Source organism: Coregonus clupeaformis, chromosome 2 (genome assembly GCF_020615455.1).
Source record: "Coregonus clupeaformis isolate EN_2021a chromosome 2, ASM2061545v1, whole genome shotgun sequence".
NCBI classification, from domain to species: Eukaryota; Metazoa; Chordata; class Actinopteri; order Salmoniformes; family Salmonidae; genus Coregonus; species Coregonus clupeaformis.
In genome coordinates, this window is record NC_059193.1 from 39,740,347 (window position 1) to 39,756,435 (window position 16,089).

Below are 16,089 nucleotides of genomic sequence, written 5' to 3' on the forward strand. Positions count from 1 at the left end.
CACTTAATATGTATTGCCACAACCAGCCTAGCTGGCAAGGAAACCTCCCACTCAGATAAAAAACTAAAAAAACTAAAAAAACAAATGACAAACAATGCACGGAAAAACACTTTACCTGACACACAGCATCAGAACACTTTATGACACGGTCATAACCATGTCATAATGTGTCATAACAGCTGACATAACTAATATCATAACTGTTATAATATGGTCATAACACTGCCATGACACATATATTTAGACCTGTTGTGACATATATTGTGTTATTTTATGGCTGGCTATGACACCTACATAAGAGTGTCAAAACCCACAAAACCTACCACAGTAGTTATTTTATGGCTGGCTATGACACCTACATAAGTGTCAAAACCCACAAAACCTACCACAGGCAAAACATTCCATTACACCATAGCTTATGTCGCAACATTATGTTTGTTATATATATCTTTTTTTTTTTATTGACCATGTTTAATTATCATTCTAATTGCGCACACATTGATGTCAGATATGCACCTACCCCAATGCTCTGTTGCTGATGACTGGGATGAATGCAGGAGCAGATTTCAGTAGCAGGACAAGACACCCTCTTTTTGACTGATGACTGATATAAAGGCAGGTACGTGATATGCCTATCTGGCTTTTATGATTATGATGGTCATAATGCTTCTTGACAGTCATAAAGTGTATTTTCTTAGTCCCAAGTAAAGTTACACAGAATGCATAAATAGACAAACTTTCAAACGAAAGGAAACTTTTTGGCAGGGAAAAAAATAATTTTGTTTTTACACTCTTATGTAGGTGTCATAACCAGCCATAAGATAATGCAATATATGTCACAACAGGTGTAAATACATGGGTCATGACAGTGTTATGACCATATTATGACAGGTTATGACCGTGTCATAACGTGTTATGACACTGAGTGTCAAGTAAAGTGTTACCAAAGTGTGGAATGGCTTTACAGTATGGGAGACTGCCAGATGGGACGTAATGTCATATACAGGTCATGTATATCGAGGGTCTTATGATGTCATGAGAAAATCTTCATTGCTCCATGACAAACACAAGTGACCTACTGTATCAGCATGTGTCACAAAGTTGCACCCTTAGGACATTGGTGTGAGAGAGGGCAAGTGTATGTTCATTACAGTATGACACTGAATGTGTGTGGAATGTAGTTACATAGGCTCAGAGCAACAGGAAATAAATAATTAGTCTGACATCTAATACAAAATGTCTTTACTTAAGCAGTGTCCAATATTCGATACAAGACAGCTTAAATTATGATATAACTGCATCAACTGCGTCATAAAATCATTATCGCATCGTCTTTGTACTTGTCGATTGGTCTTTTAAAATCACTATTCCACACAAGCCATGATAAACTTAAACATTGCCCAGAGAGCGGTCTCCTTTTGCAACTTATTGGTCTTGTTTCTCAACTGCAAAGTAAAAGTCAGATTACAGTGCTCTGTGTCGTGACCTCCATTTCCTAATTTCGGGGTGGTTTCCTTAGTTGCTCGGCTTCAGTGGTTTTGCAGTCCAATTAGGGAGGTCTGTTTGCGTTTCCTGACCTTCATTTTAATTTCTGTAGTTCAGGAAGAGCGAACGCCGCCAGAGCCCCCCTAGTCCTCTTCTGAGTGGTCATTAGCTTAGCCCGATCCGGACCAGGCTAAAAATGAGCTGAAAAAAAGAGTGAGAGCAAACTGTCAAGCTGCTTGTCTAAGCACAAACCTGGCTCGGCTAGCGCTTGAGTGGCTGAGTGGCCACGTCGCTACGCAACGTATTCTTTCATCTGGCTGGAATGAGGTGCGAGTTCATCTCCGCAGGCTCATTGATGTCATGTCACTTCACAACAAACAGTTACAGCGAGACGGCAGCGTGGACCGTAATTTAGAATAAAGACAGAATCAGTAAGGGGTGAGAAAGGAAGGGAGGGAGAGTCGAGAGTGCACAACCTAATATAAATTATACCGGCTCCAACCATAGCCCGGGGATACGACATCAAGATCAACTAATGTGCAATTAAGCTTCAGACGAGGAGAGAATCACCTTGTAAAAACATTTGTCAAGTAAACTGTTTGCTGTTCTCTCCAGCTGCTAATTAACGAGGCACTGGGAAGAGGGGTTTGTTTGCCGACCTATTTACATATACATAAAGAAACACATCCGGCACGGTAGTGGAATGCGGCATTGCCAAACCCCTTTTTATACATCTCTTAGATAGCAGTGACACGTATTCCCTATCATTAACCACTAATAGTTTACTTTACAGCTCATGAACTACAGAATAAACAAATTAAGCATGTCGCTAGTGCTGTGAGCTGAATGCGGTACTAGGGGATGGGTGAGGGAAGAGGACGCTATGCTTTATTACTGTGTCTGTCGGATTTAACGATATTGCAGCCTTTCGCGACACAATCAAGTATAAAGCAAAGTCGTTTCAAAGTCAAATCTATGCCGTCGTCAGATTCTTGTATTGTTGTTGGGGAGAAAGGGCAGCTTTTGAGGCCTGAGAGGAAGAAACACAAAACGAGGAGGAATTCAAGGCTAGTGGGAGTCAGCAGGAGGCAGGAAGTGGCGGGACTCCCAGTGGGCAATAAGGGGTGATGAACAAAGGGACGTGGCCAGGGCTTGTGCGCTGTGGCTCTGGGGAGAGAGGGCTGAGAATGCAGAGGGCATAGAACTGAGGGCTGAGTGTGTGTGTGTGTTTTTTGTGTGTTTCCTCTCCCTGACAGGTGGGCAAGACAGAGGGCATGGACATGCAGGTGGTGGAGGACTCCCAGGTGTGGGTGCCTGCTGAGGAGCCCATCACTAACCCAGCTTTCCTCTTCAACTCCAAGATCTGGGAGATATGCCAGGAGATACCCATCCACTGGATCCATCCCTCCCCCATGGGAGGTACAGGGCACCGGGGTCTCTCCACCCCTCTCCTCTCTCGTTCTCGCATCACTTTGAAAATGGTGGGATGAGAGATTTCGAGGGTCATTTGTAAAGTTGTCTACTGATTAGGCTTCTTTTTAGCGACCAGAAAAAGATGTCTACCTGGTTGTAATCTGGTTATCTGACCATATAACAACCAAAATATGATATTGTTCCCAAGCGTCTTGACGTTATTATAAAAAAGACATCTTACCTGGTTGTAATCTGGTTATATGGTCTATTCAACCAGAATGACGTCATTATGACATCCCATGCCAAATTCTCTGTGCTTGTATACACTGCAGCAGTTTAAAGAATGGTAAGCCTCTCAGTAAACCAGCCAGATTCATTTACAGTAGAATGCAGGCTTTTTCAAACAGGAGAAGAAAAATAAGTTTCTGCTGTGATCCGGTAAAGTACATCAACAGCTATTCTGTGTACTTTCTCCTTTTGGTGCAGATGCTGAGTTCCACGAGGTGGAGGATGAGGAGGACATTCCTGATGCTGAGGTCGGAGGTCACCGCGTCGCCCGTGACATCCTGGACCAGGTTCCTGTCAACGATTATGTACGTACTGTACTGGGGCTGCATCTGAAATTGCACCTTATTCCCTACTGTATATCGTGCACTAGGTCAAAAATATACTGAACAAAAATATAAACGCAACTTGCAACAATTTCAAAGATTTGGCTGAGTTACAGTTTATATAAGGAAATCATTAGGCCCTAATCTATTGATTTCACATGACTGGGCATTGACACAGCCATGGGTGGGCCTGGGAGGGCATAGGCCCACCCACTTGGGAGCCAGGACGACCCACTGGGGAGCCAGGCCCAGCCAATCAGAATGAGTTTTTCCCCACAAAAGGGCTTTATTACAGACAGAAATAAAACAACATTGAAGGCGGCTTAGGATAGAGAAATGACAACAGCTCTGGTGGACATTTCTGCAGTCAGCATGCCAATTGTACGCTCCCTCAAAACTTCAGACATCTGTGGCATTGTGTTGTGTGACAAAACTGCACATTTTAGAGTGGCCTTTTATTGTACCTGTGTAATGATCATGCTGTTTAATCAGCTTCTTGATATGCCACAACTGTCAGGTTGTCACGGTTTCGGCCGAGGCTGCTCCTCTTCCTTGTTCGGGCAGGCTTCGGCGGTCGTCGTCTCCGAAGTACTAGCTGCCACCGTTCTATGTTTCATGTTCGTTTGGTTTTGTCTGTTCATAACACCTGTCCCTTATTTGTGTCTTAATTGTTTCCCTATTTAGTTTCGTGTGTTTGGGTCAGGTGTTATGCGTGATTGTTTTGTTGTCAGCTTGTACTCTAGTATTTTGAGTCTCTCGTATGTGGTATTCGAGAGTTCGCACTGCGTGCGCCTTTTCTTGTTTTCTCCGCACAGTGTTTGGTGCGTAATTTGTTTGCGCCACCCGGTTGGGTTGACGTCTTTTGTCGTGTCGGACTTTACTAAAGTTCAGTTAAAGTCCTCCTGGTTTCCTGCGCTTGATTCCTTACTCATCCACACACACCACTCTGACAGAATCACGCATCATCTCCATGGAATCAGCAGGAGCGACCGCGCCAACAGCCGAGATGGCTGAACGTCTTCGTGGTCAGGAGGACCGCATCAACCAGGTCTGTCATGCCCTGGAGGGGGTGATGAATACTCTGCACCGATGGGAGACCAGCGGGGTTCCCACACCCCCACGAACCGAACCAGCCCCATCGGTCAGCCCTCCTGTCTCATCTCCGGAACCCAGTGGGATTCGGCTCTCGCTCCCGAGGGCGTACGACGGCTCCACTGCCGGGTGTCAAGGGTTCCTGCTGCAGGTGGAGCTCTACCTCGCCACCGTACACCCGGCGCCCTCGGGACACGAGAGCGTCTCAGCCCTCATCTCCTGTCTCACCGGCAAGGCGTTGGAGTGGGCCAACGCTGAGTGGAGGAGAATGGACGCCGCTACCACGAACTATGCGGAGTTCTCCCGCCGCTTCCGTGCTGTGTTCGACCATCCACCAGAGGGGAAGGCGGCGGGGGAGCGTCTATTCTACCTCCGACAGGGGATGAGGAGCGCCCAGGACTTTGCCTTGGAGTTTCGGACCCTAGCGGCCGATGCAGGGTGGAATGAGCGGGCCCATATCGACCATTTCCGCTGCAGCCTCCGGGAGGACGTCCAGCGAGAGTTGGCGTGCAGGGACACCTCGTTGACTTTCGACCAGCTTGTCGACATGGCCATTCGGCTGGATACCCTGCTCGCCACCCGTGGACGTCCCGGGAGGGGGGGTTCGCCCATTCCACTCTCCAGCACCTCCGAGCCGAGCCCTATGGAGCTCGGAGGTGCTGGCGCTAGGGAACGGAGGAGGAGGAGCCCGAGGGGACCCGGCCCTTGCACTAACTGTGGTCGTGGAGGGCACACCGCGGCTAGGTGTTGGGGCGGGTCCTCCGGTGAGGGAGAAGGCAGGTCACGCATTGGGGGGTCCCCCCAGGTGAGTAGGCGCCCTGCTTACCCAGAGCTTTCTGTCGTGCACCTAACCTTGCCTGTTTGTTTCCCACAGGTTGCACCTCGTTCCCAGCATAAGGCGCTGGTAGATTCAGGCGCAGCTGGGAATTTTGTAGATCGCCAGTTCTGTATAGAGTTAGGGATTCCCCTCCTTCCAGTGGATAAGCCTTTTCCCGTCCATGCCCTAGATAGCCGTCCGTTAGGGTCTGGGTTGATTAGGGAGGTCACAGCACCCCTTCAGATGATGGCGCAGGAGGGTCATGAGGAGATAATTCAGCTCTATCTGATTGACTCTCCTGCGTATCCGGTAGTGCTGGGTCTTCCCTGGTTGATGACTCATGACCCTACTATTATGTGGCGAGAGAAAGCTCTTAAAGGGTGGTCTGCTCAATGTGAGGGGCGGTGTCTGGGTGTTTCCATAGGGGCGACCTCGGTGGAGAGTCCGAATCTAATGCCAGCACTGCAGATTCCCCCCGAGTATGAGGATTTGGCACTGGCGTTCAGTAAGACTAGGGCGGCGCAGCTGCCGCCTCATAGACGGGGGGATTGTGCGATAGATCTCCAGTCAGGAGCAGCTCTCCCGCGGAGCCATGTGTATCCCTTGTCTCAAGAGGAGAGAAAGGCTATGGAGACGTACATCTCTGAGTCTCTTAGACAGGGATACATACGGGCCTCCATTTCACCCGCTTCCTCAAGTTTCTTTTTGTGAAGAAAAAGGATGGAGGTCTGCGCCCGTGTATTGATTACCGCGGTCTCAATCAGATCACAGTGAAGTACAGCTATCCACTTCCTCTGATTGCGACTATGACGGAGTCACTGCACGGTGCGCAGTTCTTTACAAAATTGGATCTTAGGAGCGCATATAACTTGGTGCGCATTAGAGAGGGCGATGAATGGAAGACAGCGTTTAGCACGACTTCCGGACACTACGAGTATCTAGTCATGCCATATGGGTTGATGAATGCTCCCTCAGTCTTCCAATCCTTCGTCGATGAGATTTTCCGGGACATGCAGGGACAGGGAGTAGTTGTGTACATCGACGACATTCTGGTGTATAGTCCTACCCGTGCTGAGCATGTAGCCCTGGTGCGCCGAGTATTGAGGCGGCTGTTGGAGCATGACCTATATGTCAAGGCAGAGAAATGTCTGTTTTTTCAGAAGTCGGTCTCCTTTCTGGGTTACCAGTTATCTGCGTCAGGGGTGAAGATGGAGGTAGACCGGGTGTCAGCTGTGCGTAATTGGCAGACCCCAACCACTGTGAAGGAGGTGCAACGGTTCTTGGGTTTTCATGAATTATTACCGGAGGTTTATCCGGGGTTTTGGACAGGTGGCAGCTCCCATAACGTCTCTGTTAAAGGGGGGGTCCGGTGCGCTTGCGGTGGTCAGCTGAGGCGGACAGGGCATTTGGGAGACTGAAGGACCTGTTTACCTCGGCGCCGGTGTTGGCGCATCCGGATCCCTCTTTACCGTTCCAAGTAGAGGTGGACGCGTCAGAGGCCGGGATAGGGGCCGTTCTTTCCCAGCGTTCTGGCACTCCACCTAAACTCCGTCCCTGTGCGTTTTACTCAAAGAAGCTCAGTCCGGCGGAGCGGAATTATGACGTAGGAGACAGGGAGCTGTTAGCCGTGGTACAGGCCCCTAAAGGTGTGGCGGCATTGGCTCGAGGGGGCTCAACACCCTTTCCTCATTCTAACTGACCATCGTAACCTGGAGTACATCCGGGCAGCTAGGAGACTGAATCCTCGCCAGGCTCGCTGGACTATGTTTCTAGCCCGGTTTGTGTTTAAAATCACATACATCCCTGGGTCCCAGAACGGGAAGGCAGATGCTCTGTCTCGGCGGTATGACGCAGAGGAGAGGTCAGTTGAGTCCACGCCCATACTACCGGAGTCTTGTCTGGTTGCTCCGGTGGTGTGGGAGGTTGATGGTGAGATCGAGCCGGCGTTACGCACCGACCCGAGTCCTCCACAGTGTCCTGTGGGTCGGACGTACGTTCCGCTCGAGGTACGCGATCGCCTCATTTGTTGGGCTCATCGTCCCCCTCCTCTGGCCATCCGGGTATCGGCCGGACAGTGCACTGCCTTAGCACGAAGTACTGGTGGCCAACGTTAGCTAGGGATGTGAGGATTTATGTCTCCTCCTGTTCGGTGTGTGCCCAGTGTAAGGCGCCCAGACATTTGCCCAGGGGTAAGTTACAACCCCTGCCTATTCCACAACGACCCTGGTCCCACCTCTCGGTGGATTTTGTTACCGACCTTCCCCCCTCACAGGGGAATACTACCATCCTGGTCGTTGTGGATCGGTTCTCTAAGGCCTGTCGTCTCCTTCCCATGCCGGGTCTACCCACTGCCCTACAGACCGCAGAGGCTCTGTTCACCCATGTCTTTCGGCATTACACGGGGTACCCGAGGATATAGTGTCTGACCGAGGCTCCCAGTTCACCTCTAGAGTGTGGAGAGCATTTATGGAACGGTTGGGGGTTTCGGGTAAGCCTTACCTCGGGTTACCACCCGGAGAGTAATGGGCAGGTTGAACGTGTCAACCAGGATGTGGGTAGGTTTCTGAGGTCATACTGTCAGGGCCGGCCGGAGGAGTGGGCGAGATATGTGCCCTGGGCCGAGATGGCACAGAACTCTCTTCGCCACTCCTCCACCCAACTAACCCCCTTTTTCAGTGTGTATTAGGGTACCAGCCGGTTCTGGCACCATGGCATGAGAGCCAGATCGAGGCCCCCGCTGTGGATGAGTGGGTGCGGCGCTCGGAGGAGACGTGGGATGCTGCACACGTCCATCTGCAGCGTGCCATACGTCGACAGAAGACGAGCGCCGACCTACACCGCAGTGAGGGGCCAGTGTACGCACCTGGAGATCGAGTCTGGCTCTCAACCAGAAACCTGCCCTCCGCCTGCCCTGCCGGAAGCTGGGTCGGGCGGTTTGTGGGGGCCCTTTAAAGTCCTGAGGAGATTGAACGAGGTGAGTTATAGGTTAGAACTACCTATTGATTACAAAAATATTAACCCCTCGTTCCATGTGTCTCTCCTCAGGCCGGGTGGTAGCTGGTCCACTCCAGGACTTTGAGATTGAGGAGACTCCTCCGCCCCGTTGGACATCGAGGGGGCTCCGGCGTACACCGTGAGGTCCATCCTGGATTCTAGACGCCGGATGGGGGTCTTCAATATCTCGTGGAGTGGGAGGGGTACGGTCCGGAGGAGCGGTGCTGGGTGCCAAGGAGGGACATATTGGACCAGTCCCTACTGACCGAGTTCCATCGGGGTCATCCTGCGCGCCCTGCTCCGCGTCGTCCGGGTCGTCCCCGAGCTCCGGGTCGGCGCACGGCTGGAGCCGCGCGTCAAGGGGGGGGTACTGTCACGGTTTCGGCCGAGGCTGCTCCTCTTCCTTGTTCGGGCAGGCTTCGGCGGTCGTCGTCTCCGGAGTACTAGCTGCCACCGTTCTATGTTTCATGTTCGTTTGGTTTTGTCTGTTCATAACACCTGTCCCTTATTTGTGTCTTAATTGTTTCCCTATTTAGTTTCGTGTGTTTGGGTCAGGTGTTATGCGTGATTGTTTTGTTGTCAGCTTGTACTCTAGTATTTTGAGTCTCTCGTATGTGGTATTCGAGAGTTCGCACTGCGTGCGCCTTTTCTTGTTTTCTCCGCACAGTGTTTGGTGCGTAATTTGTTTGCGCCACCCGGTTGGGTTGACGTCTTTTGTCGTGTCGGACTTTACTAAAGTTCAGTTAAAGTCCTCCTGGTTTCCTGCGCTTGATTCCTTACTCATCCACACACACCACTCTGACACAGGTGGATGGATTATGTTGGCAAAGGAGAAATGCTCACTAAACTGTAAACACATTTGTGAGAAATAAGCTTTTTATGCGTCTGGAAAATTTCGGGGATCTTTTATTTCACCTCATGAAACATGGGACCAACACTTTACATGTTGCGTTTATATTTTTGTTCAATGTGTATATATAGGGCCTATACACTGAGTATACAAACATTAAGAACACCTGCTCTTTCCATGACATAGACTGACCAGGTGAATCAAGGTGAAAGCTATGATCCCTTATTGATGTCACTTGTTAAATCCACTTCAATCAGTGTAGATGAAGGGGAGGAGACGGGTTAAAGAAGGATTTTTGTGCCTTGAGACAATTGAGACATGGATTGTGTATGTGTGCCATTCAGAGGGTGAATGGGCAAGACAAAATATTTAAGTGCCTTTGAACAGGGTATGGTAGTAGGTGTCAGGTGCACCGGTTTGTGTCAAGAACTGCAACGCTGCTGGGTTTTTCATGCTCAACAGTTTTCCATGTGTATCAAGAATGATCCACCACCCAAAGGCCATCCAGCCAACTTGACACAACAGTGGGAAGCATTGGAGTCAACATGGGCCAGCATCCCTGTGGAATGCTTTCAACACCTTGTAGATGCCCCGATGAATTGAGGCTGTTCTGAGGGCAAATGGGGGGTGCAACTCAATATTAGGAAGGTGTTCCTAATGTTTGATATACTTTGTGTATCCAGTAGTTCACTTCTTTTGAACTAGTGGATGCACACCAAGACCTAAGTTCTCCTTAGTTTCTTTGTGCATAGAAATCGCTCGCTAATTGATGCTGACTTTCATGGCATAAAACGGACTTGTCTTTGTGTACCACAGGGCATAGAAATTGCTCAATATATCTGTTTAAATGAACTTGCCTTGCTTAAGACTCTCTTAATGTCTCTCCATTAATGGAGAGGAATATATAGCCTTCAAAGGCAGCCTTTCTTGTCTTTTTCCGGGCGAAGGCAGGCAGCTAGCACCGTACAAAGCAACACTCCCAAGGACACTCATTACTGAATAGATAGGCTACATTTATTAATTATGCTTTAATTATCAAGTCAAGAAAGAAAAGTGTCAAGCGGCCAAAATGCCACATTTTTGTGCATGTGAGCGGCTTAGTACTCCATGATTAATTACCCTTGACACACACATACACGCAAAGGTAAACGTACATACTGTACACATGCACACAGGTAGGTGGGCCAGCATGCATACACACATACACACACCGCAGCCATAATATTAACATTTATCAGGCTGGACCCAGAAATACCTGCCTGCGTGCATGCACTCTCCTCCTATCTACCTCTCCTCCTCTATTCCTCCCCTCCTCCCTGCTCATCCTCTATGGCCGCAGCTGCAATGCTATGTACTGAGATGAAACCCGCTCCCCTTTATAAATGTTCCACTGCTATCATCCAAGGTAATACTGCACCTAGCTAAATCTCCAACCGGCCCATTCCATGGCCACAGCCTGTCAGTGTTTGTGGGCCCGGCAGATAACAAAGGCCTTTGTGACCGACGGAGGGGGAGGCGGTTTAGTTATAAGTGGGGAGTCTGAAGTTGCTGTTGAGTGGGATGCCGACATAGACCTTGATCTTTTGTAGAGCGCCGATTCTTACCCTCCACCTGATCTGGCCTCCACCGTGGCCCCTTGCCTGACCGCCACTGGAGCCCCTGGTTTCGTATTGACGCGGGTTATTTCGATGCGGCCTGACTTTTTTCATTAGAGTAGCAGTGACAGAGGTGGGGAGATATATGGGGCCGACCTTTAGCCGCGGTTGCCACGGTGGAGCATTCGCACGGCGCTGAGGCAGCGGCCCTGGATATCTCTCCGACTGAATAACTATCATCCGACATCGCTGGAGGAGCCGCATCACTGTCCTTGACCTAGATAGGGGAAGGAAAAGCCTTCATATATGATTGGGCAGCAGGACTCAGTCGATCAAGCTGGCACTCACATGTTCTGTGCCGGTTTTGGGCCGGTTGGAGGTTGGCGGTTGGATGGTTGGTGGTGGGCCATGGTGTGACCCTGTACCTCTGCCCTCTTTGCCAGCCAAAGCTAGCGTTGAAACAACAAGGCTGCCCATGCATGAGTTGGCAGTGATGGTTCACAGGAGACCGAGGGTAAACAGAAGCTGTAAATACCTCCTCTGCTCCCTGAGCGTAAGCTACGCCAAACTGTAAACACAGATACTGCCTGGGCCTGTGTGGCTCAGTTAGTAAGAGCATGGCGGGTGGTGCTAATGACGTCAAGGTCGTGGGTTCATGTCCCACATACTGTACACCTACTAAAAATGTATGCAAGTTGCTTTGGATAAAAGCTAAGTGGCATATTTTACTAATATGTTTCATATTTCATATTATATTTCCCCTTGACTTTAACCATTAGAGGTTTCACCCTTGCCTGCATAATGAGAAAATGTGGCTTTTGATGTGGATGATGAGACCACACAATTAGCACTGGGAGTGCAAGGCAGTACCTGCTGCAAATTAGTCGTCGCTTCTCGATTCACTTCCTCCTTATTATTGAATGACTGACTGAAAGTTTTCGACTTGACAGACTGATCAAACCTTTGATATGATGTTATGCATGAGGTGCCGTTTCGGTGTGTGATGAAGTCAGAAATCCGACGGAGTGAGGGTAATGACTTTTCCCCGTCGTTATGCTGCTTGTTTGTGACGAGCACAGATTTCCCAGGGTGTCCCATTCTGAACACCCGCCGTCATTGAAGAGGGGAATTTAAAGCAAAAATGATTAATATGCGCTTTAAAAAAGGATGCCTCTGATTAATTTGTCTCAGAAGTACAATGCCAACTTATTGTCTGTTTGTTTTTGTAATCACCCATTATTTGAATAAATATATTTCCATTCATTTTCCCAAACTGAAGCTCTGGTTTTGGATTTCATACCATCACAGTTTTAGCTGTGAGGCGGCTGATAAGATTATTGTCTGTGTTGTTTCCATAATAGATTGTTGCCTCGCAGCTGATGACTCTAAACTTACTAAAATCATCAATCAGTAATTGCCCACCAGCCATTGTCAGAGTCGTAAATCAAACACACCTTTTGCATATCATCCTTTTTTTCTTTCCGAGCTGTTAGTCCCCGATGTTAGGAGTATGTAATGTTAGTCCATTTATCATCTGTCACAGCAGTTGTGATTTGAATCCTACTTACTGCACTGTGTTTGTATTGTGGATTTATTATGCTGGCTCCAAAAGTTATGGGAGGCTGAATGTAGCTTAACACCAGCCACAAACAATAGAGTCAACAACATCTGTGAGACCCTGGACCATTTAGTGCCCTGTAAACTATTTCCTGTGACTAATACTGCCTTTCTAGGAAAGTAGCCAAACAACTTCCAGTCCACACCGCCCATAATTAACTGTAGAGGAGAAATTAGGGTCAAAGCTGTGTTCCTATGGGTCCCAGGCCTTTTAAAGACTGGGAGGAAACAATTACCTTGCATTGTTCCCCCTCTCAATGGATTTCTGTTCTGTTTTATTTGTCTTCTGTTACGAAAGGCTGACTCATAAGCAAAGGCAAAGCGCCAGGTAAAGTCCGAAGGGGGGACGATTGGTCTCTTTCATCTAAGCTATTTAACCAGACAGTGCTGGATTGTCTCTGAAGATTTAGTCAAATTCTCTCACTGCAGGAGATTTGAAAACGTTGTCAAATGCCTGTATCTGTGCAGCTCTGAGAGCGCTTTAAGTGGCACTTCTCTGAGCCCAATTCAGAATTGCCCTCGATCAAAGGCATGGCACTCAGCCCTAACACCGTCTGGAGAGGGCATGCGCCCGGAGGACTGGCACAATGGAAAAAGCCAAGGGCCATTCATTCTGCCCAATTTACCTTTCATTTGGGTATCATTTAGGCCTTATATAAATTCACACCCATTCGGCGCAAGCAAATAAAAGGATCCTTGTTAGTCGATCATTACTTGCCTAGTTGCTTTAGGAATGTGTCATCCACTTAAAGTCAAGGTCAGGGGGAGGGCGCCCAAGACAAAGAGCCTTTCATTTATAGGCTCTAATGGAGGGATTGTGGCCATTTTGGTTCAGCTCGCATGGGTCACGGCAGGGGGAGTGGGAGGTCAGAGATGAAAGAAATACTGTATATTTCCCGGTAACCGGCAGTGTCAGATTCACTTTGATTGAATATAGCGCTGGGACAACGGGGCCGAGGACTCTGGGATGTGAGATGGAGCTTGGTGAAGCTAAGAGTAATGCTACCACTGACATAACAGAAAGGTCAAGGGTATTATATCATGTTTTATGTTCCCGGATCGAGGCGGCCCCGCTTTCCAATGCTATCTTGATCTGTGTGTCACGGTCGAGCGTGGAATCATTTTGTCCATTCATTTCCTTAGACATCCATTTTGATCTTTCTTTTCTGTTTAGCTGCTTCATAGCTTTTTTCTGACCCACGACCGAAGCGAGAACATCAATTCACCCAATCAAATCCTCTGTCTCTGACTGTCCCTGCTCTGGTAGTGCTGGTATTCATCGTGTGTGGCCCTAGTTTTGTGTCCTTCACAGGGAAAAGAAAAGGAGATTGATTTTGCTTGATAAATATTTAATTTAAAGTATAAGTGCACACCTTACTGAACAGAAAATTGTAAAGCCAAAATAAAGAGAAACATTTAGCACTTCATTTTTGAATAAATAGCTACCGCAGAAGAATAAACCTTGCCAGTGCGGGGTGTGCATTCCACACTCCACCTATACTTCCAATTACATTTTCTCAAGATTGCTGTGTATCTCTCGCTCTCTGGCTCTCCTTTATTTGCATCACCTGCCCTTTGAAGCACTCAATGTATTTCCTTCCTCTCATGGACTTGCCACTTGTCCTTCACAGAGAGACATTGGAGTTGAGCTGGATAACCGCCTGGATGACCATGGCTACTGCTGCCAGCACTGTCGTCGTGGTTACCGCTATTGCCAGCGCTACTATGAGCCCCTGGGGGGTTTTAACCCCTACCCGTACTACTACCAAGGAGGACGTGTCATCTGTCAGGTCATTATGCCCTGCAACTGGTGGATCGCCCGTATGCTCGGGAGGATCTGATTGGATGGTGAAACAGGATTCACTATGTTTCAGCTCACATGATAGGTGCGTTCGTTTTAGGCTGGGTTTACACCGCACTAGGGCGTAGAGTCTCAGCAACCACTTTGTGACTTCACCATGTACCACACAGAGAGTTTGGTGCTTGCCAGAATTTGTAATAACTCTACGCAAGCATCGATTCAGTTTTGCTAAGGCGAACGCTTGGTGGAGTGTAAACCCAGCCTTGGCCCACCCAGGGCAACAGGTGGGTGGAGTTTGCACATTTGAGACCATTCCATCAGCCCAACTGGTGCACTTGTGAGGTAAAACGAATGCAACCCTTGCTACTCCCCAATCAGTATTCCAAAGCCTTTGTGATAGCAACACATTTCTAGTACACAATTATTATCCATCCTATCTAAAAAAAAAAATAAGCAAATTGACTGTCAGTCTGTCTTAAGTCTAAATTGAGATTTGGGAGCGTCTAGGCGATATCTCTAAAAGCCATTAGATCTCCCGAGCTGTTACATTGTGAACGTTTACCTAGCCATCAAATTCTGGTTGTGTGGCCTTGTTGTGTCTGTGCACTGAAGTGCAATTTTGCTTTCAACATGTTTTAAATCTCTCATTGCTGATTTCTTTCTCATTTAATGTTCTTCTTTATCTTTATTATGGGTGGCATGTAACTGACCTCTTGCTTGTGGAGCAGACCTGGGTTTAAATAGTATTCGATTTCTATCAAATACTTTGAGCATTTGATTGAGCCTTCCTGGAGTGCCAGATGGGACAAGGTTTGCACTTTTCAGACTATCCCAGTGGTGCGCCATATAATCTCAATCAAACATAGCTTAAGTATTTGAAAAAAACAAAAAAATACTATTTGAGCCCAGGTCTGCTTTGGAATATGGATATAGAATTGTAGCCTGTATAGGCTGTAGCCTGTATATACATAGGCTGTAGCCTGTTCACTCTGTCAAGAGCATTGAACCCTTTCTAGACTTTATCAGTTGAACAAAAATAACGTGTCATTTTTTTGTGAATTATCTATTTTGACTATTGTTTACCACAGTTCGCATGTTACCTTGAAAGAGTGTTTATTGTATGGATGAGAAAGTATACAAAAACCTTGATTTTTACTATCAGAATGAGTCTACTAATTATAATAAAGCAATGCCTATATACATGTATATGCTTCATTCTTCTAATTAAACTTGACTATCTTTATTTGATGTAAACTAATTATTGTTATTTTATGCAGCATTGTTTTAACTACAATGGCTGTAAATGATTGTAATAGTTCCACAGTTCAATTACCATACAGTAATCTTTGCTAATTTTCCCTGTTCCTCAAGCTCACGAGTATAAGTATGCTCTGAACAGTGATTCTACCAGCATAGTTAGGCCTACAACAATAAGAGAAATGTCATGGCTTGACATGCTTAAGTGATCAACAATTACATACAAGTAAAATGTATCTGTTAACTAAATTCTAATACCCACTCATATCAAGATAAAGAACTGACTTTAAATTAAAAGTGACTATGGTGATACGGCATCCATATTAGGAAGTTTTATCTGATGATTAATGGAGTTTCACCTGACAATTGAGGAACTTCCTAATATGGATACAAAAGTGAGGTTTCAACTTGCTGAAATTCCAACATTGGTTGATAAAGGTCAAATACCATACATTTAAATGGTCCAGTGCTGCAGTTCAAACATCTATTAACATTTGAGGGTCAATCTATTACTCACTGAATGTCCTGACTCCAAAATTGATTGATTGATTATGTCA

At 47.4% G+C, this 16,089-nt stretch overlaps 1 protein-coding gene across 1 annotated transcript in view; it reads left to right on the plus strand.

The window, feature by feature from the left end:
- Positions 1 to 15,504, plus strand: part of tnmd (tenomodulin) — a 133,085-nt gene extending 117,581 nt beyond the window's left edge. The window contains exons 5-7 of the mRNA XM_041841698.1: positions 2,742 to 2,904; positions 3,385 to 3,491; positions 14,106 to 15,504. Coding sequence (XP_041697632.1) covers positions 2,742 to 2,904; positions 3,385 to 3,491; positions 14,106 to 14,315 — 480 coding nt within the window. The 3' untranslated portion in view covers positions 14,316 to 15,504. The remainder of the gene's footprint in view (positions 1 to 2,741; positions 2,905 to 3,384; positions 3,492 to 14,105) is intronic.
- Positions 15,505 to 16,089: the final 585 nt, after the last annotated feature.